Here is a 27,925-nt window from a genome sequence, read left to right as displayed (position 1 = left end):
AACATCACGTGCTTTTCCAGCGAGTCACACATTCACGAGTCACACCTTGAAGTGGATAAGAAGGTGTACATCCTAATCCAAAATTACACACACACACACACACACACACACACACACACACACACACACACACACACACACACACACACACACGCACAATGAATGCATTTTCCCTATCAGACAAGCAGGTGATCACTAGAAGGAGGTCAGTATAACAGACCTCTGCTTGAGTACACCATGGTATTATTACTATGAAAAACTAAAATCAGTGGGGTCACATGTGTCAGAGGAATCACAGCTGGTCATGCAGATTAATCTGGACTATCCGATTGTTCAGTCTGACGTCACCAGCCGTCTCTGGGCCTAAACTGCGCTGCAGGTCCATATATCAAACGATCACTATGGCATTACTGAGAGTTGAAAAACTGTCTAAAGTCTTTCATCTTTAATAAAATGATCAGCGTTCTGCTCTACCAGGTGTAACAATTCAGTTTAACATCCAGGCATCCATGAAAACGGAATTTATAACATTTAACGGAGTTAGAATTTAGCAGGAAGTTAGCTCGCTAGCTTCGATCTAAATACAATATAGCATGTCCTGACTGTGGGGTTTTGGAAACAAATTAAAACGTACAGCTCTGTTATCACTTCCAACATAAATGAAGACAGAAGACTAAACAGCAGTGACGTTTGTAGGGTTACTGAAGTTTGGCTAGCTGGTATATAATGATATGCTACGTGACCGCTAGCGACACAGCTATGTTAGCATAATATAAACAAGCTAACTTTTTTCCACTCAATAAAAGTTAACGTGAGTGTTCTCGTGGTCAGGAACAAATGTAATCGCATGGCAGGATGCTGTAAAAGGACCAAACTTCAGCCAGGAGAACAACTGAGATAATCCATCCACAATACGAGGTTAGTCATTCATATACTGCTGCATGGGCTGGGCTGTAGTTACATCCTAAGGTTTTAAAAACTGAGCTTAAATAAATGATTAGCGGTAATAAAAGCCGAGGGAGGTCAACAGTGATCACTGACTGTTTTAGGAGCTTTTTGAGATTAAATAGAAGAAAATACAAAACATTAAACATGTTAACAACACAAAAGCCATATTAAACGCAGACTACTTTAGGCCCGGAAGTAGGTTTCGTCACGTCATCACTTAACAACTGGATTGTGTAACTCTGTCGATTTAAAATCCACCGCTGTTTTTGAAGAAGATAGTTGAGAAAATGAAAGAAATACAAGGATGGAAACTGAGACAGAAAGCTGTTAAGATGAAAAAGAACAGAGTGAGATTACTGTGTGTGTGTTTCTACTTTCATTATGCCTCTCTTCTTTTTAGGGATGGCATTATTTTTTCATGCCTCTGTTGTAATTTAGTTTTAATGCCAATTATTTTTTAGCAAGAAAGATCTGGAAACTGAAATCTTAGTAGAGAAATGGAACTCAGCATGTGGTGGATTGTGAATGTATTTCTGAGATATAACTATAACTGATTAATGCAGCATGTGTAACTCCTACCTCCTACATCTCCAGAGTGTATCTTAAATTAAACAATCAAGGTGTGGTTGAAGTGCAGATTTTCAGCTTTAATCGACAGGCTTTAACAAAACTATTGCAATAACTGTTTATGAACTACATCTATTTTTACTCAGTTTATCAATTTCAGAGGCTCAAAAGTAACTGGCCAGGGTAACATACAGTAAGACTGTTTTTTCCTCTCCACCTTACTATGGTGGAGTGATTTGATGACTTTTTTTTTAGGTTGTCCTAGGTGATGTGTCAGATGAAGTCCAGTTCACCCTGCTGGTGATAGGATTTCTGGGTTCCCACCCTGGAGTCAGGCCTGGTAGGGAGCTTAAGGTAAGGATAGGTCTTAACCCATAAGGGCTGGCTGAGGGGGCCCTCCTGTGAGCCCACCACCCACAAGAGGAACCATAGTGCTTGTGTGGATTGTGCATTGGCTGGTGGTCAAGGGCGGGAGCAGTGGCGATCAGATCTCTGAAGCTACGTCCAGACATACACAGGTAATTTTGAAAACTGAGATTTTCTGTCTTCTTTAAAAAAAAATTTAAAATCCCATCCACACATGCAGTTTTTGTGTTTTTCTGGAAAGGCAGCTAATTTTGTTACTAGATGAAGTGCCTTCATCATTTCAAATGTTAGTAAGTAAAGACAGTATTTCGAATTTTGTTGTTCCACTGGAATTTATTCAATAAAGAAAGAAACTGAAATTTTACATTCGCCTTAGTGACTCATAATCATAAGTCATAGCGCTGTGAATGAAATATGGTTGTGGTAGACTGGCAATTTAGGAATGGACAAAATGCATACGGCATACATAAATTCAATTAAAAAAAAATTTAATTTAAAACCGACAACAACATTAGTGTTGAGATTTGGGTTGTGAGAGCCACCTCAGAAGTTCACTCTGACACCTCTGCCTTTCTAAATGGAGTGACAGTAACTGCGTGTGTATATGTAAGTGTATAAAAACTGCAGACAGTAAGATTAACAGCAACAGTATTTTGTCTATATCCGCCATTGTAGAAATTCATCTCATGTAAACAATAATGTGGCGCACACCTCTGATATTGCGTGACTAAATCTCTGTTTTCCTCGTCCACATGTAAACGCAAAAACTGAGTTTTTTCAGTGATCCAAAACGCAGTTTAAGTGTGGATGAAAGACCCAAACACATAGAAAAGCTGTGTTTTCATAAATATCCTTGTACGTGTGGATGTAGCCCAAGGCTGGCTATGGGAACACGACATGTCACCTCTCTGTTGAAGGAAAAGCCTGAAGTAGTGTGTGAGATCAGAGGGATACTGGTTAAGTGTAGTCAGGCTTGTATCTTCCTGTCGTAAATTCTTCTATTTTTGGCTTGCAAGTTGTGATTCGTGGAACTGATGTAAACATGGCGACGTTACCGTGATCCTATTGGCTCAAATGATTGAAAAGATCAATCATGCAAATTGGCCAATACAAAGTTACAGCCCCTCAGTTTAAAGGGAAAATGGACATTTCCAAAACTTGATAATGCACGAGAAAAAAAATGCCCAATGTACATGAGTTTGTTGATAATTCTTCAAGAAATATATAAGAAACATACATTTTTAGGCATGTAAATAAAGTTAAATAATTTCTGCTGTTCAGTACCTAAGAAATTTCAACTGACAGGTGGTGCCAAAATGGGCTGAATGGTGAAACACCTGGCTATCTATTCATTAAAAGTGCTATAACTTTTCACTGTTTCAGTTCGGAAGCACAAATTTCACATGTTCATATGTTGATTACTGGATTTCTGGACTTGTCTTCCGAAGCATATTTTCAAAGTGGTCATATGCAATCAAATCAAAAATAAATTAGGTGGGGAAATAATCTATGTTGTAAGTTTCAGCCTCAGTAACTTTGACACGGTGACAAATGCTATAATATTTACACCTTTGATGAAATCTCACAATTGTTAGCTTTATTTTGGTACCAAAATTGTTTATATAGAGCTTGTATTTGCAGAGAAATACTCTATTCAATTTGTGCATGTCATTTTCGTGCAGGGACATCAGAAAGATACCCTGGGTATGTTGAACTTGCTCTTTAGTGAACGGCTCATATCTGCATCTTGCTTCATTCTGCTCATTAATAAATTGTTCGATCACTTTTGAGCCTCTGAAAATGGGAAACTGTATGCTGCAAAAAAGGCTGTCATTCCTAAGTTTACACCTTTTGAATCAGAGCTGAAAGTATGCACATAAGTTACATCTTTATTGCTTGATTAGAAATAACTTGTGGTGGTGTATAAAAAAAATTGTAACTGTCACAAGCTTGACTTAGCTCTAAATACAATTGGGCCAAAGGAACATTATTCACTGTTGCAATACAGAAAGATTAAGATGTATTTTTGAAGACATGAGAAGATTATTTCAAAAGAAATTCTAGACCATAGCTATTTCAGCTTGTTGGTATGCAAAAAGAAGACAAATGTAATAAAAATCAGCTGCTCCACCCCCAGCCTCTGCTTCTGTCTCTTCCCCTCAATCTCTCCATGTTTTCTTTGAAATGAGGACAGAAACTGTAGGGTGTGGGGATGCTCCAGAGAGCTCCATAGAAAATGTATTTGCAGCTCTTGGTGTTGGCCAGCCAAAAATGCTTAAGCACTTTCTTTTATGGTGGGATGTCAAATGGATGTGTCATGCTTCATGAAAATAATTTGTCAGTTCTGTTTCTGTTACCAGCTGTGCATTCTCTGTGTGTGTGAGCTTGAGTTACCAAGCCATGTGTATTGGTTTATATTTGATATAACAAATATCCTTGTATATTTAGTAACATCTGTGCACGTACAGTATGCATTTGTTTGGACACAAGAGTGCATGCCTTTACTCTTCTTACTGTCTGTAATTTTACATAACTGCATTTAAATGTGTGTCTGTGCATATATGTTATTGTGGCAAATCTATTTAGTCAAAAAATGGACATAAGATGTAGAAATATTAGTGTTTATCTGAGACTTAAAAAAAAGGAGGTGTACAACAGACAAAACATAATGGCTTCTCGAAAACCTTTTTTCTTTTTCTAGCTAACATTGAGTATCTTCCCTCTTCTGCCTCAAAGGATCCCGGGAAATGCAGTCCCCCAATGAAAACATACAGTAAACGCTCTTTCTTAGCAGAAGCCCAACTCTATAACCAACAGCTCAATAAACATATGGCTAGCAACAAATCACCCACAATAACCAAAATATGCTGTCATCAAATCAAATCAAATAAAGTTCAACAAAGTCACAACATATGTACTTATCCAGTAGTGAACCAGCAGAGTACATTTTGTTGTTCGCTGTAAGAAAGACAACTTCCTTACTAGTATCATATTGTAACTTGTACAGCACTTTAGGAGCACCTTTGCACTTTAGTGAAAGCATTTTAACTGGCACTTTATTTTACATCGCACATCGCATTGATTTGCACATTATTTATTAAATATTTATTGAGTATTTTAATAACTAGAAGGTAGCCTTTGTTCCAGGTCCTCATTAAGAAGTGTGGTGGTTGTCTGTGAGGAGGACAGAGTTGTTACTGGGAGCAAATAAAGTCTGTCAGGTCTACTATTAAGGAAAACAAAGTCTAGAGGTAAAGGTTGGCGCAAAGAAATTGCTGTTGAGATGTGATTACTCACCTGTCTTTTCTGTAGGGTCCAGGGTGTTTGGGCAAATGTTTCCCCAAGGGGCCAGACACCATTTAAAGGTTCCGGCAGAGGCCATGAGTTAAGGGAGTGTGGGGAATCTCTCTCCATGGGTTTCATAATAGTTGTGGTGTATGGTTAAAATAAAAATAAAAAAATCATATGAGAATGGTAAAATGTATGTATATATTTGTTTATTAAAAGGGTGTGTTGTAAAATGTTGGTGAAATGTCAGAATTTGGAAAACTCACCTGACAGTAAAAATAATGGTTTAGTCCTAAACATCTGAAAGTATTTAAGGCTGTCATTTGTCATTAGACAGGACAGTGTTTGTCAGTGCTCTTAGAAGGCTTGACATGCCAGTGATTGTCATGGCTATAGAGATACGTGGGCAAGTAAATGCCTCTTGCTTCCGCCATACTGTGTCTCCGTCGTTGTCAAGAGATTTTTGTTTTTATATAATTTGACCAGCTTCATGAAATGTGTTTTTCTGTTGTTTAAGCAATCTAAATGTCTTATATACCTTGTTTAAAGGCTGTAATCCCATAGATAATAAGCAGATTTACGGAAGTAGCAGTATGCTTCGTCAATATGCTAGCGGAGGAGATTATCCCCACTGCGAGAGTCACCACATTCCCAAACCAGAAACCGTGGATGGACAGATCGATCCGCACTGCAGTAAACGCCAGGACCGCCTCCTACAACGCGGGTCTCGCCACTGGCGATATGAGCGCCTACAAAGCGGCCTCATACGGCGTGCAGCGTGCGGTGAGAGATGCCAAATGCCGGTACCGGGAATGTGTGGAGTCCCACTTCCACCAGGGCGACACACGGAGTATGTGGCACGGACTACGCACCATTACGGACTACAAAGCCAGGGACACTGCGCTGATCAATGCTGACTCTGCATTCACCAACGAGCTGAATCAGTTCTACGCCCGTTTCGAGGTTAGCCAGGCGGCTAATGCTATCTACCGCCTGACTACCGAGGACAGTGACGTCATCAGCGAGAGACCGGTGACCAGCATCGTGGAGCATGATGTCCGAGCGGCACTGAGGAGAGTGAACACAAGGAAAGCGGCGGGGCCAGACGGCATCACCAGCCGTCTGCTGCGCTGCTGTGCTGACCAGCTAGCAGGTGTGTTCACTTACATCTTCAACGAGTCCCTGGCGAAGTCTGTGGTCCCCACATGCTTCAAAAGATCCACCATCATCCCTGTGCCCAAGAACAGCAAACCCTCATCCCTGAACGATTACCGGCCAGTTGCACTGACCTCGGTAGTAATGAAGGTGTTTGAGAGGCTGCTGAAGAACATCATCTCCTCCTCCATCCCAGACACCACAGATCCGCTGCAGTTCGCCTACAGATCCAACAGATCCACAGAGGATGCCATCGCCCACGTCCTACACACCACTCTCAGCCACATGGACAAGAAACAGGGTAACTATGTGCGAATGCTGTTTGTTGATTACAGTTCAGCGTTTAACACAATAGTGCCCTGCAGACTGTTCACAAAGCTGAGGGATCTGGGACTTAACAGCCGTTTGTGTGCATGTGTGTTGGACTTCCTCACTGGCAGAACTCAGGTGGTGAGGGTGGGCAGGTGCTTCTCCAACAGCATCACCATCAACACAGGAGCACCTCAGGGATGTGTCCTCTCGCCACTGCTCTACTCCCTCTACACTTCAGACTGTGTGGCCACCCATGGCTCCAACACCATTGTGAAGTTTGCTGACGACACAGTGGTGTTGGGTGCCATCTCCAACAACGATGAGACGGCCTACATGGATGAAGTGAAGAATCTGGCATCGTGGTGCCAGGACAACCACCTCCAGCTGAACGTCAGCAAGACCAAGTGGTGGACTTCAGAAGGGGTCAGCACAGAGACTACAAGCCCATTATCATCAATGGAGCTCCAGTGGAGAGGGTGCAGTCCTTCAAGTATCTTGGTGTCCACATCTCCTCAGACCTGACATGGGCTGCCCACATTCAGGTCCAGACCAAAAAGGCTAGGCAGCGCCTGTATCACCTACGACAACTGAGGAAGTTCAGGGTCTCTCCAGAGATCCTCAGGATTTTCTATACAGGCGCTGTGGAGAGCATCCTCACACAGAACATGACATCGTGGTTTGGGACCAGCTGTGTGAAGGACCAAAAAGCTCTCCAGAGAGTGATCCGTACAGCAGAACGCTGCTGCAGGATTGCTCTCCCCCCGCTTCAGGACACCTACACCAGGAGATGCCGGACTAGAGCAGCGCAGATACTGAAGGACCCGTCCCATCCTGGCAACAAACTGTTCCAACTTCTGCAATCTGGTAGAAGGTTCTGCATCATCCGGGCAAGGACAGGGAGACTCAAGAGGAGCTTCTATCCCCAAGCCATCCGGGCCCTAAACACACACACCCGCCCTCTCACATCATCTATAATTGACTGAGTCAGGACTCTTCCAGACACTAAACCACTGGCGTGCACAGATAGAGACGAGGTGGTGCTGAAGCACTTGCCCTTTTGCCCTCAGTCCAAAAAAGTGCCCTTTTGAAAGACGTGATTTTTTATTTTTTTAAAGCTGCGCGATTTAAAAAGGTGTGAAAATAATGGCTTGATTTGTGCCCCTTCTTCAAAGACACCCGAACCCTGTCGCTTTTTCACTGTCACCGTGTCACGTGAACACGCTTGCAGTTCATTTGTTGTGAGGCGTGTAGCAGCGGCATGACATAGGACTACTTGGAGTAGGCATAGTAGGCTAACTATAGCGACTGGGAGCCACGGCGGACAACACGGCAGCTCTTTCCCTTCCCAACCAGTCAGGTAACCCATGAATCGAGTGAAATTATTCTGTTTGCCCTCTAAGACCAACCTGCAATTGTTTTGTTGTGAAGTAGCCTGTCAGAAACTGCACATGACAAACTTTGCCAGCTTGCCCCCTCCATCCATCCATATGGATAAACAAAAAAACGACACATTTAAAATGTAACCTAAACCATTTAGGCAACCCCACTCTCCATCAATTCCAACCTTTTTGCATACACTATTGAAAATATCACGTTATGCTATAGGCTACATGCCGTTAGGCAGAGGGCTCTTTTGAGCCCATTTTTCGTTACAAATTTTAGGATGATCTCACGGAAATCTGTGAATAAATACAAAGTTTTCAAACTGAAGTCAGTGACGGGAAGACATCACACTTTTTAGAGATGGAACTGCAGAAAAACCTAAAACCTTGACATGATTATGAATAATAGAATTATGGACGTTTCTCCGTTTTTGTGGATTAGCCTTTCCATAACTAACGTCAACTACTGTCCTACTTTGGTAAGATTGAAATTAATGTTTTTGACTGTCTTTAGTAGGTGTCTCCTGTGAGAAAGTTAGAACACCGTCCAACTGTCTAAAGATGCAGTCTTTAGCCTAACTGGTTGTTACTGACTCAGCGATGCTCGCAGACATTTACGCACTGTGTTGTGACCTGATTGTGACAGAACAGTGACGTTGTTATTGGTAGTTTGAAGGGTACGGTGTTGGGGGTGGTGCATGTTAAAAGTTTTGAGAAGCACTGGTTAGACATGTTAATTTTTTTTGGTGTAACATATTGGCAACATTAACACATTAATTTGCTAAAGGAAAAATAGGCAGTTCCCAATTGCCTGTGAAAACGACCATTCTGCCCTGTTCTTGTAATGACCACAGTCAGTCTTATTCGTTCTCATACATTTTGGTCTATTTATTTACTAATTTCAGCAAGCATAATGCCTAGGAAAGAGAGGCTGAGAAAGGAGAAAGAAAGGGATCTACAACAGGCAGCCCAGGGAAGCAGTTCTCTGCTCTCCTGGATGAAAGCAAAGGAAAATGAAGATGAAAGGTCAGAGTCAAGGGCAGAGTCAGGTTCTATTTTAATGTTTTAATGTAACCTGCTCCTTGCAGTTAATTCTATTGAAAAATCTTAAAAGCTGTTCACACTTAGTTTTTAATGAACTTAATCAGCAGGCATTGAGCTAACTATTATTTTGTACCTACGAAAGTTATTTCTATGTTACAAGACTTGCAGTATGGGTTATTATTAAAACTATCTGTTTAAGCTTATTATTATGATAAATAATAATACTATTATTATTATTATTGCTCCATTGTAGTCAGTCACAGCAGGGAAGCAGCTCTATGCCATCTACCAGCATAGCAGAAGAGGGAGATATAGAAACAGATGAAGCCGCGACCAATGCAGCAACAGGTTCAGTTAGGCATACAGACACTGATGTAGTGCTCTCTGAAGACCACAATGAGGAAGAACCGATCGATCACATAATGTCAAAGTTAGCAGCTTTACAATACCCAACAGATCCAACACACATCCATACATTTAAAATAAAGCGCAATGACAGATACGTTTCAATGTGCTGCAATGTGGGCCCATGTCAGCCTGATATACCTTACCCCAAAACTGAGGGGAGATCATTCCAGAAACAGTGGTTTTCTGCTAATGTGTGGCTGGAATACTCACCCACTGCTAATTCAATGCATTGTTTTAGTTGTCGGCTTTTCCTCTCGGATGAAAAATATAAAAGCAGAACAGCCTGGACAACTGATGGCATCAGAAAGTGGAGTACTGCTCTTGAAAAAATCAAACAACACTCCAGCGCAGAGATGCACATGACAAGCATGGTTAGATGGATCAATTTCCAGAAAAAGGCCCTTCAGTCTGCATTTGATGTTTCAGACGTAAAAGGGGTGGAAGTTAGAGAGCGAGAGAGGCAGACAAACAAAGAAATCCTGACAAGATTAATTGACCTAACAGTGTATCTTGCACGTCATGGACAAGCATTCCGAGGTCATGATGGGAGTGAGTCCAGTGATAACCGTGGCAATTTTCGTGAATTAGTCAATGTATTTTCCCGCTACGATAGTGTGCTGAAAATGCATTTGGAAAAAATTGCCACAGTTAAAGCCACCAAGACAAGGCCCCAGGTGTCACTGCTTTCCAACAGAAGTCAAAATGACATCATTGCAGCACTAGGAACTTACATCAGGAAGGAGATACAACGTGAAATAAAAGAGGCTGAAATGTATTCCATTCTACTTGATGAAACCTCTGATGTTTCACACAAAGAGCAAGTGTCATTTGTTGTGCGATATTTTCATCATATGCAAATAAAGGAGAGATACATCGAAGTGTGCAATGTTGATACAACTACAGGCCAGGAGCTGGAGAATACAGTGTTCTTGCTTCTGCAAAAGAATGGCCTAGAGATGAAGAACATGTATGGTCAAGGCTATGATGGAGCAGCCAACATGAGTGGCATGTATAAAGGTCTCCAAGCTAGAATCCGTGCACACAATGAGAAGGCCCTCTATGTGCACTGCAAAGCCCATTGCCTCAATTTGGTACTAGTGGAGGCATCAAAGTCCAGCAAGCATTTTGTGACATTTTTCAACTTGGTGGAGAAATTGTATGCCTTTTGCTCAGGCTCCCCAAAGCGTCATGCTGCCTTGGTCAAATTTCAGGAGTCTCTCTTTCCTGGACAACGTGTTATGGAGCTCCAGCAGCTGTCAGATACTCGATGGGCTTGCAGGGAAAAAGCACTGAAGGCACTTCAGAGAAATTTGAAAGCCATTTTGATGCTCCTTGATGACATCAGTGACAGTGACCCACCTAACCTGGCCCAAGGTGATGCTCAGATGTACAGAAATGCCATTAATTTTATGTTCATTCTCTGCATGGAAATCACCACACCAGTATTCGAAGTCACTGCTTTGGCATCAGATTCTCTGCAGGAAGAAGGGTTGGACCATTCCACTGCCTACAAGGTAATTGATGGTGTGCTTCACACATTGCAAACCATGAGGTCTGAGGAGAAATTTGGAGAGATATTTAGATGTGCATCAGAGAAGGCAGAGAGTTTCAACATTCCAGTACCTACCGTGGTGCCTGGTCAGGAGAGAAAGCGGAAAGTTCCAGTGCGTTTCCAACACAGCACCACAGTGTCTCAAGTAGGTGCTCAGTTTGAGTCAGTGGAGGCATATTTCAGGAGTGGTGTATATTTCACCTTTCTGGACATCATGACTGGGGAACTGAACAGGAGGTTCAAAGGGGACAATACTGGAAGCCCAACGGCCAGAATCATTCAGTCCCTCCAGCCCTTAACTGTGCATGCTAACTGGGTAGGCCCACCAAACCCAGAAGCCATTGAAGCTGTCCACATCCTCTGTGAATTCTATGGAGAAGATGAGGACCAGCTCAAAACAGAATTAAAGGTCTTCCACTCCAGCTTTAGTTCAAAAGACCTCAGAGAAATATTTCTGATACTGAGGGAAAACAATGGCCAGCTGATCTTTCCTGCCTTTGTCAAAATGATTCAGATCTATGCAACACTACCAGTGACAACTGCGACAGTTGAAAGATCCTTTTCAAAGCTAAAAATAATCAAAAATAAACTAAGAAGTTTGTGTGGAGAAGAAAGGTTGTCTGATCTCCTCTTGTTGGCCATTGAGAAAGATGTGGAGATCAATTACAACGAGGTCATCAACATCTACAAAGACATGGCACCAAGAAGGATGCTTCTTTAGAGCAGTACACTCCATTTAATGGACACTTGAGAATATGTATGTATATAGTTTAGAGTTGGATACAGATTTAATCTTTTTGTGGTGTGATTTTTGATTTTTAGAGAATGTTTTGAAATAAAAGTCAAATTGCATTTAACCTGTGCGATTTTTTTATTATAAAAAGAAAAGGTTTTCCACATATGCAAAAAGTGCCCTTTTTTCCCCCTGGAGCACTTGCCCCCCAAAATGTCTGTGCACGCCACTGCACTAAACCAAGGCACAATGTACATTTCAATTCCTTTAATTTTAAATATGTTTATATTGTCTATCCTGTAAAATAGTCAGATGTCTATTCATATTAATGCACAGAATTCACCTGCTTTTGCTGCTACTACTGCACATTCACCCAATGTATATACTAATATATATATATATATATATATATATATATATATATATATATATATATATTAACATCATCTAGCAGACCTTCTGAGGGTACTTCACGTAATCTTCTGAGGTACAAGTACTTGGGGATCCCGCAGGCGAATGGGAACCATGAAGAGGCCGCTAGAAAAGCTGCAACCACCAAGTACCTGCAGAGGGTCAGGCAAGTCCTGAGGAGTCAGCTGAATGGTAAGAACAAGATCCGGGCCATCAACACGTACGCCCTGCCCGTGATCAGGTACCCTGCTGGGGTAATAGGCTGGCCAAAGGAGGAGATAGAAGCCACTGACATAAAGACAAGAAAGCTCCTTACCATGCATGGAGGGTTTCACCCCAAGTCCAGCACCCTGAGGCTGTACGCTAAGCGGAAGGAAGGGGGCCGGGGACTGGTGAGTGTCAGCACCACAGTCCAGGATGAGACAACGAACATCCAAGAATACATTGGGAAGATGGCCCCAACTGACCGAGTGCTCAGTGAATACCTCAGGCAGCAGAAACCCAAGAAAGAGGAGGGAGACGAGGAACCATCATGGAAGGACAGAGCCCTGCACGGTATGTACCACCGGCAGATAGAGGAGGTGGCTGATATCCAGAAATCCTACCAGTGGCTGGACAAAGCTGGACTGAAAGACAGCACAGAGGCACTAATCATGGCAGCACAAGAACAAGCTCTGAGCACAAGATCCATAGAGGCTGGGGTCTATCACACCAGGCAAGACCCCAGGTGCAGGCTGTGTAAAGATGCCCCAGAGACAATCCAGCACATAACAGCAAGGTGCAAGATGCTAGCAGGCAAGGCATACATGGAACGCCATAACCAAGTGGCCGGCATAGTGTACAGGAACATCTGTGCCAAGTATAACCTGGAAGTCCCGAGGTCAAAATGGGAGATGCCCCCAAGGGTGGTGGAGAATGACCGAGCTAAGATCCTGTGGGACTTCCAGATACAGACGGACAAAATGGTGGTGGCTAACCAACCGGACATAGTGGTGGTAGACAAACAGAAGAAGACGGCCGTAGTGATCGATGTAGCGGTTCCGAATGACAGCAATATCAGGAAGAAGGAACACGAGAAGCTGGAGAAATACCAAGGGCTCAGAGAAGAGCTCGAGAGGATGTGGAGGGTGAAGGTAACGGTGGTCCCCGTGGTAATCGGAGCACTAGGTGCGGTGACTCCCAAGATAGGCGAGTGGCTCCAGCAGATCCCGGGAACAACATCGGAGATCTCTGTCCAGAAGAGCGCAGTCCTGGGAACAGCTAAGATACTGCGCAGGACCCTCAAGCTCCCAGGCCTCTGGTAGAGGACCCGAGCTTGAAGGATAAACCGCCCGCAGGGGCGTGCTGGGTGTTTTTTTTTTTTTTATATATATATAATGTTCTTCCTCTACACCCCCCCCCAATTGTTTTGCACATGTCGAGGAGCGTGTCAGGCTACATTTCACTGTGTGTTATACTTGTTGAACAGATGTACCGAAAACGATGAAGATCATGAAGACTTCTTTTCCTATTTGTAAGATGAAGATGAAGTGCAGCTAATGATGTAATAACTGAAAATGCGAAAGACAAGTAGTTACTTACTGATGACTAGTACATTTCATTCTCTGTTCAACAGCAGGGACTGTCAAGAGATTTTTGTTTTTATATAATTTGATCAGCTTCATGAAATGTGTTTTTCTGTTGTTTAAGCAATCTAAATGTCTATGTGACTTTTCACCTAATAACTTTTGATGAACTTATTCAGCTACTGAACCATTTCCTCTTTTTGAGAACAAATGTAGAAAGGGGAAATAACCCGTTGCTTTGGGTTTGTGCACAGTCAGTGACGTTGTTACTTTTACACACACACACAGACATGTATAAAAATAAAAGTACACAGGCAGCAGTGCGCAGTTGCAGGGTGCGTTTGCTGCTCCCCACGCGTGTAAAAACGACTGCAGTCTCTTTGTGTTTTCTAACTCAGGTGTCTTAGCTGAAGAATTACAGGGTGATTTAAAGAAATCCCCTGTCAGTCGTCCTCACTGAAAATGCAACTGTCAATGGCCGCCTTGTTACATTCACCTAAGCAGGAAAGGTAATAGCGACGTGAAACGTCGCCAGTGCAGTGTGGCGTTAATTGCATTATTGTTGCTATATTATACACTTTAGCTTTATGTGCAATGGAAGCACTGCTGAGTGTAACACATTACAGTAACCACATTATTTTTTCTGTGTTGCCACAATGTAATACAGTCCTAAATTCAGGACTCACATTACAGTTACAGTTATTTCACTACGTACACTGCAGTCTTTAAATTACCTGCACAGTAAGTGGATATAAATTTTTTTTCATTTTATCCATTACTGTTTTTTTTGTCACTTTTGAGGGCTACAAACATCAAACATCCTCAAAATCATGAAATTCTCCAGCCTACATACTACTCTGGTAAAGGCAATATGGATCTCTTGGCTCCATGAGATTTTAGGCTACATCCTTATATAGAATAATAGCAAATACAGCAAAAGTTCCGGTCTTGTCAACCACTCATACACTTCGCTTGGATTAAGTAATCTCTTTTGCCAAGCCTGGCTTTGACCAATATTTTAGTTTAAAATCAGAGTTGGCAGTTGTTAAAATCTCTTTACATCCATCAGGTAGTTGTCAAATTGTTTATTGTTAGGTTTCCACCAACCCTTTAATTATAGAATTTACACCGTTCTGCCATACCCAACACAAAAACTACGAGGCCAAAATCCATGTAAAAGTTGTGTAAAATGTAAATTCCTGAAACTTTCTTGTGGTGTATTTTTGTGTTTTTCTTTGGCTAGTGGATCTTTTTAACTCTCACTGATGAAGATAGATGGGAGATCACATGCTCTATTTTTCCTCTGCCATGTCCCCTCATGGTTGCATCCTTACTTCTTTTATTGTCCTAAAAACTAACATATGAAAGTCACTGTAAGATTACTAAGTTCACTGACAACTAGGTTATAGAGCATTTATTTATTTTTTCATTAGTGAGGACCCTGATAATGCCGACATCATAAAAAAATCCCAGACTGGTGTCAGTCATCCTTTTTAGACATCAGTGAAGAATCCACTGCTCCCACTTTCTGCACAAAAGCCCATCACTGCATGGATTTTTATTGTAATTTTTGTAATTTTAATATCTCCTCAGAAGACTTTCATTCCTTTGTTTGACTGAATCAGTTCTCACATTCACCTTTGTCAAATGCATCACTTCGCCTAAAAATAGGAAAAGATTAGTGTCTTGTTAAGGGCTGGGGAGAAAGTTCATCTCGGTCTGAACTACTGTAAGGTCTACCTTACAATATAAAATGCCTTGAGGCAACTGTTGTTGTGATTTTGCACTGTATAAATAAAATTGAATTGACAATGGCCCTAAGCTCACAGCCGACATAAAGAAGGACTGGCTTCAGGACCCCTCAGTAAATGTCCTGAATGACCCAGCCAGAGCCCAGACTTTAACCCAATTAATCTCTCTGGAGAGTTCTGAAAACTGACTGTGCACTGCTACTCCTCATCCAACCTGAGCTTGAGAGGTTCTGTCCAAAAATCCGATTGTCCCTCAGCCCTCACTGCCATTTTGCTGTTTATTTTTGTCATGTCTCCACTCTCCCTTTTCCCTGTGTGTGTGTGTGTGTGTGTGTGTGTGTGTGTGTGTGTGTGTGTGTGTGTGTGTGTGTGTGTGTGTGTGTGTGTGGTTCATGGGCATTATTGGGACCGGTCTGGTCTCCCGCCTTCTGGCTCACACACCTGGCGTTGATTGCACATCTTCTTCTGGTGACCTTGTCTGGGCTGCTTCATACAAAAGGAATAGTGAGTCAGCCTTTGCTGCACTGTTTCTAGAGAAACATTTAGTGCAGCCTGGCTCCTAACCTTTGTCTTTGTGTTTTCTTGCCTGCAAAATAGAGATTCTCACCTGCCTGTCTTTGTGCCCAGGGTTACTTGGAGATTTCCAGACACAGTGTTGTGAGCTGGCTCTAGTGTGGATTTGGGACAGATTTGGATTCTGTTTGGATTTCGAAGAAGTCCTCACAGAGACTGGACTGTACCACTGTTTTGATCTTTCTATACTGTTATTAAGAGTCTCTGTAAATAAATGAACTGCTGTTAACTTGGAGCTCTTCATTTGAGCTCTGCTTGCACATAGGCTCAGGTGTCAAGCTTGTAGCATCATACTCATAGAGAATTGCTGGCAAAGGTGCTTTAGCAAACTTTAGCAAAGGCTATGAATATCTACATACATGTTATAGCTTCTATAAATTTTCAAGAATTTCAAGCAAACTTTTCTCAGTTTGTTATTATGGGGTAGCATGTTATATCAATTTTGTATTATTAAAAAAAAGACTTGCTATATAATTTCACTTTCTTGTAAACTTTACTTGTTACATGTTTACTTGTAACTTGTAAATCCAAAAATTGGCCCAAGACAATGATCCACTGTTTATTAAACATGTACAGTGTGGATTAGTAGAGAGTTGAAAATGGCTTCCTGTTGTGAAACTGACATCAGGTCAACGTGTGCCCCTTTTTCTATTCTTTATCACAGCACCATTGTCTTAGGGAGGCAACAATTCTGGGGGCTAGTCCGGGATTAGCGCCATGGCGGTCAGGTGCTAATCAGCCAAGAATTGCGGGATCCATATCCCTCTGATGAACAGCATTAGTAACAATTGACATCAGGTATCCAGACATGGCCACTCTGCATGACCTACAGTGGGAGATCCTGAACCAGCTTCATCAGCTGACCAGAGTCGCTAACAGGGACCTGCTACAAAAACTTGCAGTTTTGTGTCAAGAAGAAGAGGTGGAAGATGTCCCGGTGAGGATGCGACTGAGGTGGAGCTCTTTGACTTTATCGTTGACTTTCTGCGAAGTAAACGACTGAAGAGCCTCGAAGATCAGGGCATGTTTTGCCTGCTTGCATTTCGTGACCTCATTGATGACCTGCAAACACCCCAGGTAACTGGTGAACTTGGTCAAGCATCTGATGAAGGGGATGCTGTTTCTGTATCAGAGACTGAACCAGCAGTAGTAGCATCAGTAATGAATAAGTCCCAACCAATGTTCCCTCTAAGCTGCGCGCGTGTGCAATTGCGCACTGCTGGCACGGTCTCTGCGCACAGAAAATCTGCGTTGCGCACAAAAAAAAAAATCTAGCCTGAACTAAAATTAAAATTAATACTTTAACAATTCTGTTTTGCAGTGTTAGTCAGTAAGTGACTGGCTGCTCCCATATGGGATTAGAACGATGCCACCTTATCCCATAGCCCAGCCAATAATGCGATTCACATTCGTATATATGCAGCTAATCAACGTTGTTGACAGGAGTGGAGTGAAGCCACGTTAATGACAACGTGTACAACCATGTTTATATTTACTGGGGGGAGAAACGGTAAAAATGGCGTTTTATAAGGAAAACGCTCAAAAGCACTCTCCACCTGTGAGCAAAAACAACACCAAAAAACCCCCACCCTTTCCTATTGGTCAAAAAATGTACCATGTCGACCAATCAAAAAAAATGATATGGCAACATGGCATTTAGTTGTTTAGGAAGGGGGAAGTTTTAGGAGTGATGGTGGTGTTTTGAGATGTGAGAGATTTTCAAAGTTTAGCGCAAATCTTGTGTAGTTAGTGTGTAGTGTAGCCAATAGTTTTGTTGTGTGTGTCAGAACAATGAGGCGACTACTGAATGTTACAGATGGTACAGGAGTGATACATCTCCTGTTGTCAGGCCTGTAGGTATCAGGTTGTTGTTCTCCTTTATCTCGTAGTGAACAGAAATAATGTTTTGGAGTGGCACAAATAATTTGTGTGGCATCAAATTTGATGCAGAACACCTGATTGCGCTGTAAATAGTTTGAAATGTTTATTTAAAAAAACGCCTTGGCTGAATTTTTAGGTAAACATCCCTGCCCTTATATACTGTATTTTGCAGACAGAGAGTTACAGGACTCTCTCCCAGACCACAGACTCATAATACAAGTCAGGACTTTATTAAAAAAAAGAAAAAAAAAGAAAGAAAGAAAGAAAAGAAAGTTGTGTTTTCAAAATTGGAGTTCAAGTTATTTTGTACTTCCAATAGTTTTAACATACTACACAGGTCATGAACAAGATTTTTTTTTTTTAATTTTCATTGTAAGTGGGCTAAAGCAGTTAATTAAACATAGTCTAACATAAATGTAAATGCTGTAATTTGATTATTTTAATAAACCATCTAACTTGGATGGATTCGATGCTGGCGTGAGCACAGTGTACACCTATACTGTTGCTCACAGTGGTCCAAGCGACTGCTCAGGGAGTTTGTGTGTTCGCTCAGACACATGAAAAATTAGAGGGAACAATGGTCCCAAGATCAGTGATTGCTGATCCTGTAACTGGTTTAGTAAAGCTGACAGATGTTACCGCATTGTTACCACATAGAGAATTTAAGATACATGGTGGTCAAATCTCAGCCTCAGCCTCTGTTTTGAGTTTTAACTGTCTATGTAAACATGTTGATGAAGGTCTGGGTGAAGAGTTCTCAGAAGCTGAGGTCTTAAGAACGGTGCTCAAGATAATTAAGCCTGGTACCTTTAAGGACATGCTCATGACCAAAGACACATTGACCCTGGCTGAGTTAAAAAGCTTCCTTAAAGCACACTTTAGGGATAAGAGCAGTACTGAACTGTTCCAGGAACTAAGTAACACAAAGCAACATGACAAAGAAAGCCCACAACAGTTTATGTATTGACTAATGGGGGTCAAGCAGTGTATAATGTTTGCTTCTAAACAAGACACAGACTTTCAATATGACAGCAAACTCGTGCAGGGAGTGTTTCTTCATTCACTTTACCAGGGGATGAATGAAAAATGCTCATACATTAGACGAGATCTTCAACCACATATTTCAGACATGAATGTGACTGACGACTTTATACTCGAGGTGATCACAGCTGGACAGTGACAAACAGAATGCCATTCAGGTGCATGCAGAGGTGCAGGCCAATCGCAATGCTATACAAGAGTATAGTGTCATCTTTGGCCAAAGGTTTGGAGAAAGCCCTCACACCGTTAGTGAATGTGGCAACAGAAAACACTTACAACCCTTTGCCACATGTAAAACAGTCAGCCTCACAACCGCAGACCTCGTGTAACCACACCAGCCCAGGACCTCCACATCCAGCAGGTTCACCTCCAAGATCGTCTGAGACCAGCCACCCAGACAGCTGCTGGAACAATTGGTTTGCACAGCCAAACAATTTCTGCACAAACTGTCAGAAACCGTCTCAGGGACGCTCAACTGCATGCCCGTCGTCCTCATCGGGGTCTTGACCTGACTCCAGCTCGTCGCCGTAACAGACTTGTGTGGGCAAATGCTCACATTCGATGGTGTCTGGCACGTTGGAGAGGTGTGCGCTTCATGGATGAATCATGGTTCACATTGTTCAGGGCAGATGGCAGCTGAGAATGTCCCAGTTCTTGCATGGCCAGCATACTCACCGGACATGTCACCCATTGAGCATGTTCGGGATGTGCTTGACCGGCGTATACGACAGCGTGTACCAGTTCCCACGAATATCCAACAACCTCGCACAGCCATTGAAGTGGAGTGGACCAACATTCCACAGGCCACAACTGACAATCTGATAGACTCCATGCGACGATGTGTTGCACTGCATGAGGCAAATGGTGGTCACACCGGATACTGACCGGTTCTGGGTCCCCAGACCCCCAATAGTGCACAAAACTGCACATTCCAGGGTGGCCTTTTGTTGTGGGCAGTCTGAGGTACACCTGTGCACTACTCATGATGTCAGATCAGCATCCTGATGTGGCACACCTGTGAGGTGGGATGGATTATCTCAATATAGCAGATGTGCCCACTACCACACATTTGGACTGATTTGTGACCACTGTTTGGGAGGGATGGTTATATTGTGTATCTGGAATGAATTTTAGGTCTCTACGTCCATCCCATGGGGAATGGGAGCAGTAACAAAGGTGTTGCGTTTATATTTTTGTTGAGTGTAGATGGGGTCAAACTTCAAATGTTGTTGGATAGTGGGGCCCAGGTAAGTATTGTGGAAAAATCTTGGGTGCAAAAAGCCTTGCCAAATGTGACAATTAGGCCACTGGAAAGCCTCTTCTCAGACCACCCACTCAAAGTCACTGGAGCTAATGGGACAGATGTACCGTTTGAAGGGTGGATAGAAGTTTTTCTTGAGATCACAAGTAGCAGACATGGCTCAGTTTCTATTCATGTTCCCATGCTAGTAAGTCGAGGAGGGTTGAGCAGCCCGCTATTAGGCTTCAATGTGATACATGAAATGATTGCAGGGGATGGTGATCAAAGAGACGACGCCAACTTAGTGAGTCTCTGAGTAATGCTGAAAGTCTTGTTTCGGTGGTTCACACAAAGCACCCCCTGGAAGAGTCATAATGTCCAGTATTACGAGTTGGAAAGAAGGGACTCACCATCTGCGGAGTCAGATCTGTCAGGTGAAATGCCGCATGAGAGCTTTTTCTGTTGTTTGAGCCGAATGTGGACAGTCGCTTGCCAGATGGGTTGCAGTTATCTCCTGTGCTTGTTGATGTGCCGGCTTGCGCCTCAAAAATAGTGAGAATACCAATCCCGAATTCAACAAGGCATGATGTTTTTTTTTTTACCTCCAAAAGCAGTCTTAGGATTCATTGAAGAAATTGTTGAAAGTACGCCTGTAAACATCCATCCAACTATGCAGGGGCCTGGAGAACCACACAATGACACCCTTCTGTGTGCTACCCAAGCAAGTCCAACCAGTGAGGAACAAAGTAATGGGAAGGAAAATGGCAGGGCTGGCAGTGTGGAAGAAAGATGGCATCCAAATGTTGATTTAGATCACCTGCCTGAGCCTGACCAGAGCACGGTACGGCAAATGCTTTACGAGGAATCAGACGTGTTTGCTCATGATGAAGGAGACATTGGGTGTGTCCCTGGTCTACAGCTCAAAATCAATATGACACTCTAGTTCAAAAAAGCTACAATTCCATTCCACAGCCACTGTTTAAGGAGGTGAAGGAGTATATTCAAAATCTCCTAGCATGGGGTGGATTAGGAAGTCTGTTTCTGCTCTGTGTGTGAAAAAAAAGACAACAGTCTTGGCCTGTGTGTTGACTTCCGTGAGCTTACCACACAATAGTGTTTCAGGCATCATTCCTAGAGATATTAGAGCTGCACAACAAGCAGATCCAGCTATTAAAGAAGTTATTTTTTTAAAACCGAGAGCTTGGACTCCAAATGAAAAAGAGAAAAAAACAATGTCTAAACAGACAGGGAGACTGCTCTGAGTGGAACTAGTTAGAAGTAGAAAATGGACTACTCTACCGAAAAACAAACCAAAACTCACAACTGGTCCTCCCTGAACAGCTCAAATCAGTGGTACTGAAAAGCTTACATGACGACATGGGGCATGTAGGTTCTGAAAGGGTGATCCATCTTGCCCGAGAACGGTTCTATTGGCCGTACATGCAGCAAGATGTGGAGGAATGGAAAGATCATCTGCCTCAGATCGTGCACGCATACAATTCCACAAGACATGAAGCAACAGGATACTCTCCATTTTTTCTCTTTTATGGTAGGACTCCACCGCTGCCAGTTGACCTACTTTTTCATCAAGGGAAAGACACTGAGGCACATAACCAACAAATGTTTGTCCAAAAGTGGGCCGAGAGGATGTGAGTCGCTTACCAAATAGCTGCAAATAACAGCCAACAGTCCTCAGCCAAAAGCAAAAAGCAGTACGACAGACATGTAAGAGGTATCACTCTCCAGCCAGGTGACAGAGTACTGATGAAAAATTTGTCAGAGAGAGGGGGGCCAGGAAAATTGCACGCCTATTGGGAGAAGATAGTACATCGCCTGGTGGAGATGGACCAGTCTATAAGGTATAGCCAGAGCCATGACCTCCGGAGCAGGATTCCATGCTACAGGCTTGTGAACCCTCAACAACAACAACGACCTGCTATTCAACAGGAGCACCCTCAGCAACAGGAAACTGTCATTCCAAAGCAGGATTCTCAAAGTCAGCCCAAGCTATGTGCAACAGCAAGAGAGTTCTGTGCTCTTGACAGGCCAGAATATGGGGGAGAGCAAGATGTTGTGGAGGCTGAGGAGTTAGCAGAAAAGAAATGGAGGAAATGGATGGAGAAACTAGAGAAAATGACTATTTAAGCAGGTCACAGAGGAGGGGAAGACCAGCGGAAAGACTCACGTACAACGCACTGGGTCAGCCATCATACTGCCACTGGAGGGCAGATATGAACACCCTTTCAGCTAGCCAACCCTGGATGTTGACACAAGGCATCCCATCATTCTTTCACCCCATCTATTCCCAGCCGTACTACCACAATGGCTCCACACTCATACATTGATGGGTCCACACATGAAGAAACAAATGTCAGGAGACATTCTTTTAAGTGGGGGAGAGTGTAGAGAGTTGAAAATAGCTTCCTGTTGTTAAACTGACATCAGCTCAACGTGTGTCCGTTTTTAAATTCTTTATCACAGCACCACACGTTGTTAAACAGGAAACCAGTTGCCCCTCTGGTCATCGTCTTAGGGAGGCAACAGATGCGTGTGGGTATGTGAGTGTGTCTCTTTGTTTCATTACTTTCATTCTTGGGCTCTTTGAACCAGTAAGACCTGCTCTGATTTCCCAGTGTGCACAGGACAGCTCTCCTCCACTTTTCTCTAATGAAGAGTGAACACTCAACAAATAATGATGTGGTCTCTAACACAAACACGGGCATTTAGCTTAATTTATGCATTTCTATCTATACTCTGCACTACGCACAGTGCAGTCAGTGATGAAAACATGAACTCTCATTAGCTTCTGGATAAACACTCTAAAGTCTGATTCAGCCAGTGGTCCTGCAGCCCTCGTAGCTGTCATTAGCTCAGCTGCCTAAAAATAGTGGTGTCACATTATTATGGATTGCCTCAGATATTTTCGATTACTGGTTTTAATTTAGAAACCTTTGACTACGGCTTTGGTGAAACTGCTAGTTGCCATCTGTTGCACACACTTATCTAGGAATGACTATAGGATTCATTTGACACCAGGGGCAATTCTAGGATCAGAGCTTTAGGGGTGCTGAGCACCCAGAGAGCTGCCCATCCAGACAAGGTAAACTTTACTCGCCACGATGAGACGTCTTCCCTGTCTCCGTCAGTCCCTGCATCCTTAAATGTCTCCAGTTGTCCCGAGTTCCCTCTGATTGTCTCCTTGGTGCATTTAAACCCCTGTTCCTCCCTGTCCTCATCGTCTGTTGTCTTCATCTCCATTATCAGTCATCATAATTTCCTCTCTGGGAAAGTCTTCAAATTTCTTTATTAAATTACAAGATTCTTAAATTCACCAAGTCTCTCTGTGCCTGGGTCCTCATCACAAAACATGACATGATAGTTTTGTACATTTTAACACAATTCAATCCCCATATTTGTGAAAGAAAAGCAAAACACTTTTTGAAAAGTCTGTAACAAAACCATCAAATCTGATAATGGTTATTTAAATGCTGCCAAAGAAAAATGGATTGGAATTTAAAAAAAAACCCAAAACATATCCTAACCTTAATTACTGCGGGAGAATAATGAATGATGCTCACAGTGAGTAAAAAGTAAACTGAGTGCATTTTTTGGACAGAGATTCACTTTTAATGTGTATGTATAATATAATACAGATACATAAAAATACACTCCAAAAATAGAAGTCCTTGAAATGTACAAAATATTATTAAAAAATTAGAAAAATGGAGACACCTTGGCCTATAGTACAATGTATACCATAGGTGTCAAACTCTGGCCCACGGGCCAAATTTGGCCCGCAGCCTAATTACATTTGGCCCGCGAAGCCATACCAAATTACTATTAGAGCTGGCCTACTGGTATTATACAGCTAATATATATATATTGTTTAGTATTAAGCTTTGCTTGTTCCATATTCAGTTTTTCAGCAAAACATGTTTGAGTCCATAAGAAAAGATTCATTCTTATATCTGGAGGAATAAATATATTTCAATAAATATTAACGTTAGCCCACGACTTTGTTCCAGTTTTGAATTTTGGCCCACTGTGTATTTGAATTTGATACAATGTATGAAAAGATCTTTACTGCAGATACTACTATGGCTCTGCAGATTTTTTCTTTTCTTTTAACCTATGTCACCTCAACTTGAGGTTGGTAAATCTGTCTATCACATTTTGGTGGTCAAGTCTCTCAAGCATCTCTTTCTCAACTGACATCACAGCCAGGTGCTGGAGTCTGCTTTGACCCATGGTCCTTCTCAGCCAGGTATGGAGCTGACTCAAGACACTAAAAGACCTTTCACAGCTCCAGCTGCTAACTGGGTTTGTTAGGGCAACCTGAATGACAGTTTTCAGTGTGGGGAAGATCTGATTATCCAGAAGATTGTACAATGTTAACATATCTGGAATGGCACCAGCCTCACTCTTGAGCTTCAAAAAGTTTTTGGCAACCGTGACTTCCTCTGACTGAAGCTCAATATAGTAATGCAGTGCCAGGGCTGACAACCCAGTTTGTTTTGCAGATTCTGTATAGCAGCTTTAATATAGGGAGAACACAACTTCCAGATTGTACGAGTAAAATTAGTTGTTTTTTTCTTTGCCAGTTTAACAGTTTTGTCACAAACAAGGATGCGGTGGACTCAAAAGCAGACTCAATTGCTCGAACTATGTATAATTTATTAGAAGGAACAAAAACGTGAACAGAACTGGGTTTAACAGAAACCATTCGCAGAAACTAAGGGAAATCCGTGGGCGGGGAAACAGGCGTAGAGCACAGGGTGAACTCGAACGGGAACTTTCTGTAAACACAGGAGAAAGGTGTTACTGAGTGACAAACGAGTAAGGGACAGAGGTATGGAGTGCCAGTGGATAGTCTTGGGCTTACTTGGAGACCCTGGTTATTAAGCGGGGAAAAAGGCTGCCATGGGAGCATTCCAGAGAGGATCGAGAGTGGGGAGAGTCCGGTCCAGAGTCCAAGGAGGTGGAGAGTATGGACTGAAGGGCAGGCTGAGAAGAAGTTGTGTATGTGGTCCTTGGGTTCCGAGCAGACGGAAAAACAGGATGGAGACGGAACCAGCACTACTGGTGAGTGCGACGGGTGATGAATCTGAAGAATGCAGGAGACAGAAAACACATTAAACCATGATCCAGGTATACAGAGTCTGAGCACAGAGGAGGCCAAGTTTACCACAGATGGTAGCAGGACGAACAGGCGAGGAGTGGCAGGCAGTGCTGGCTTAAAAACCCTCTAGGTGGAGCCCCGGAGATTGAAAACAGGTGATGAGCTGGCCAACTCCACCCCAAAGGACGGATGACAGGAACCTGGACCATGCCCGACCAGACACTCCCACAGCATATGACAAGTTTCTGTTTTGCCTGTTAGTACTCCCTGTCTGTTTTCTTACTTGGTTCTTCCTAAACTTGTACTTTCTCCTCATGTTCTCCTCTTTCCTCTCTCCCTCTTTGGACTGACAATCATACACAAATAGATTGTATTCAATTAGATTAAAAAATAAATACTATTAAGATCACTAATAAAAAAAAAGTCCTCTCTCAGTACTTTCAACCAAAAGGCAAATAACCAAACCACATGTACATCTAATAAAGGATATAAATATTGAAACACTGATCCAACATTATCCTTTATTGATGGATCATTTGATCTTACACTTTTACCTGAATGTGGCTCCTTTTTTTGAAAAACTTCCTCATATCCAATACAAACCTGGCTGTCTCTCTGCACACACACACACACACACACACACACACACACACACACACACACACACACACACACACACACACACACACACACACACACACACACACACACGCAGGAGTTATAAGGTTAACGGGCATCCAGACAGTTAGCTAGTTAGTACCTTGGGTTCAATATTGGCACATGCACATACGACAAAATAACCAGTTTCTCTCATTACATTTCAAACAGGACAGTGGTAACAGCAGCAGGCTACGGATAATGGTAAGTTTTAGATTTTAAATAGGCTGTATACATTTCAATGGGAGCAACAGGACGGTCAAATATCGCTGATTTTACTACAGAGTAGGACAGATTGTAGGGTAGCAAATAGTGATGTGCGGATCGATCCTGAAATATCGATTCCTCCGATACCAGTCATTTATGTTCTAGAATCGATTCTCACATTATTAAAATATCGAAAGAAACTATAACATTCGGATTGTCTACATTCAAAGGAACTACTTCCTCTTCCGCCTTTCATAGTCATGTGCGAAATACGGCTGTATAAATGTCTCACAACAATGGCTGAGCGTAATTGTGCGGACGTATTTTACCTCCACAAACAGCTGAGACATGGTTTGCGATACATGTGGCAAAAAAGTGCTCCAAGAGTGAGGTGTTGTGGCTATACTTTCCCAACCTTGAGACCTCAGAATTAGGGAGACATTCAAAAGGGCTGTTGGGGAGGGGGGGTGATAAATACATTTTACAGTGTTTATTTATTGGATAAAATACGTTAAATGTCACCGTTATTATTAGCCTGTCCGGAAACAGCGGGGGTGTCCAAATTCAGAGGCTGCTTCCACCTGAGGACCCGCCCTTTGCGTCTAAAGAAAGCCGGGTAGTACGTCATGAGTTCCCTTGGTGGAGTGAAACTCAGCCGTCTGCTCCTTGCTATCTAAAACAGCAGTCTCCAACCTTTTTTGTGCCACGGACCGGGTTATGCCCGACAATATTTTCATGGACCAGCCTTTAAGGTGTCGCGGATAAATACAACAAAATAAAACTAGTACCGGTACCGAAAAAAAGAAGATTTATTCATAACACACGTGAAAAGACCCAGGAAAACCGAGTAAACGATAAAAACGATAACAAAATAACGCTGAAAACCGATAAAAACCCTTAAAACTATACATTTGACACCTGAGCCTCAACTCTCGTGGCCCGGTACCAAGCGACTCACGGACCGGTACCGGTCCGAGGCCCGGGGATTGGGGACCGCTGATCTAAAATATAACCGGGCGCTGGCGTAAACTCTCGACTGTCTCACACTTTCTTTAATTAGTTTTCTGTTTGATGTTTATTCAGCTGTGTGAAAACCCCGGAGGAACCCACCCGAGGGATTAATAAAGTTAAATTTAATTTAATCTAATCTAATAACTTTAATCTCAGCCAAACCGATTTACTCGCGAACCAATAAAACACTGAAAAAGCCAAACAATAACATTTTTAAGTTATCTAAGTGACTTATATATCATGTTTAACCCGAGTAGCGAAAGGTCGCAGGGGTTTGAAAACGATGTGTCGATCGGCTCAGATATTTGAAGTTTACACAGCTACATTCTCACCTGAAAGCATGTTAAAAGTTGGGGGTTTTTTGTGACCCAGAAAGAGAAATAAGAGTAATATTAAAACTAAGTAGCTGCCGCCAATGTTTGAAAAATGGAATTGGCTCGGCCGTGCTATGAATTCTGCAATATGGTTTTTCAATTTTGTTGTCCAGGTGGAAATTTGGGAGAATGGTGGCTCTGGAATTCTCCCGGAAAAATCGGGAGGGTTGGCATGTATGGTTGTGGCAACATCACTAACCTTGTCAAACACCTCAGAGTAAATCACATCACAGAATATGAGGCGCGTATGTTGAGATGAACTGAAGAGGAGGAGAGGGACTGGTGCTGCTAGGGCGAGACAGACCTCTCTCATGGAGTCCTTTAGTGCTGCAGACAGGCA

The 27,925-nt window shown here is 42.5% G+C and overlaps 1 protein-coding gene and 1 long non-coding RNA gene across 2 annotated transcripts in view; both read left to right on the top strand.

Annotated features, from left to right (window-relative positions):
• LOC146652936 (uncharacterized) overlaps positions 1 to 27,925 on the top strand; it is a 237,778-nt gene that overhangs the window by 40,497 nt on the left and 169,356 nt on the right. The gene's annotated exons all lie outside the window — the stretch shown is intronic.
• On the top strand, positions 7,648 to 11,797 carry LOC146652937 (zinc finger MYM-type protein 1-like). Its single transcript, XM_085383210.1, has one exon. It carries the CDS (start codon positions 9,341 to 9,343, stop codon positions 11,741 to 11,743), a length of 2,403 nt encoding a protein of 800 aa, XP_085239336.1. The 5' UTR covers positions 7,648 to 9,340; the 3' UTR covers positions 11,744 to 11,797.

Source organism: Rhamphochromis longiceps, linkage group LG15 (genome assembly GCF_057381845.1).
Source record: "Rhamphochromis longiceps isolate RC_006_pf linkage group LG15, R_longiceps_female_GT1.1, whole genome shotgun sequence".
NCBI lineage: Eukaryota > Metazoa > Chordata > Actinopteri > Cichliformes > Cichlidae > Rhamphochromis > Rhamphochromis longiceps.
This window is presented reverse-complemented; position numbering and strand designations above follow the sequence as displayed.

Excerpts from the sequence above, each read along its gene's own strand:
- LOC146652937 (XM_085383210.1), top strand. The coding sequence starts at position 9,341 with ATGCCATCTACCAGCATAGCAGAAGAGGGAGATATAGAAACAGATGAA.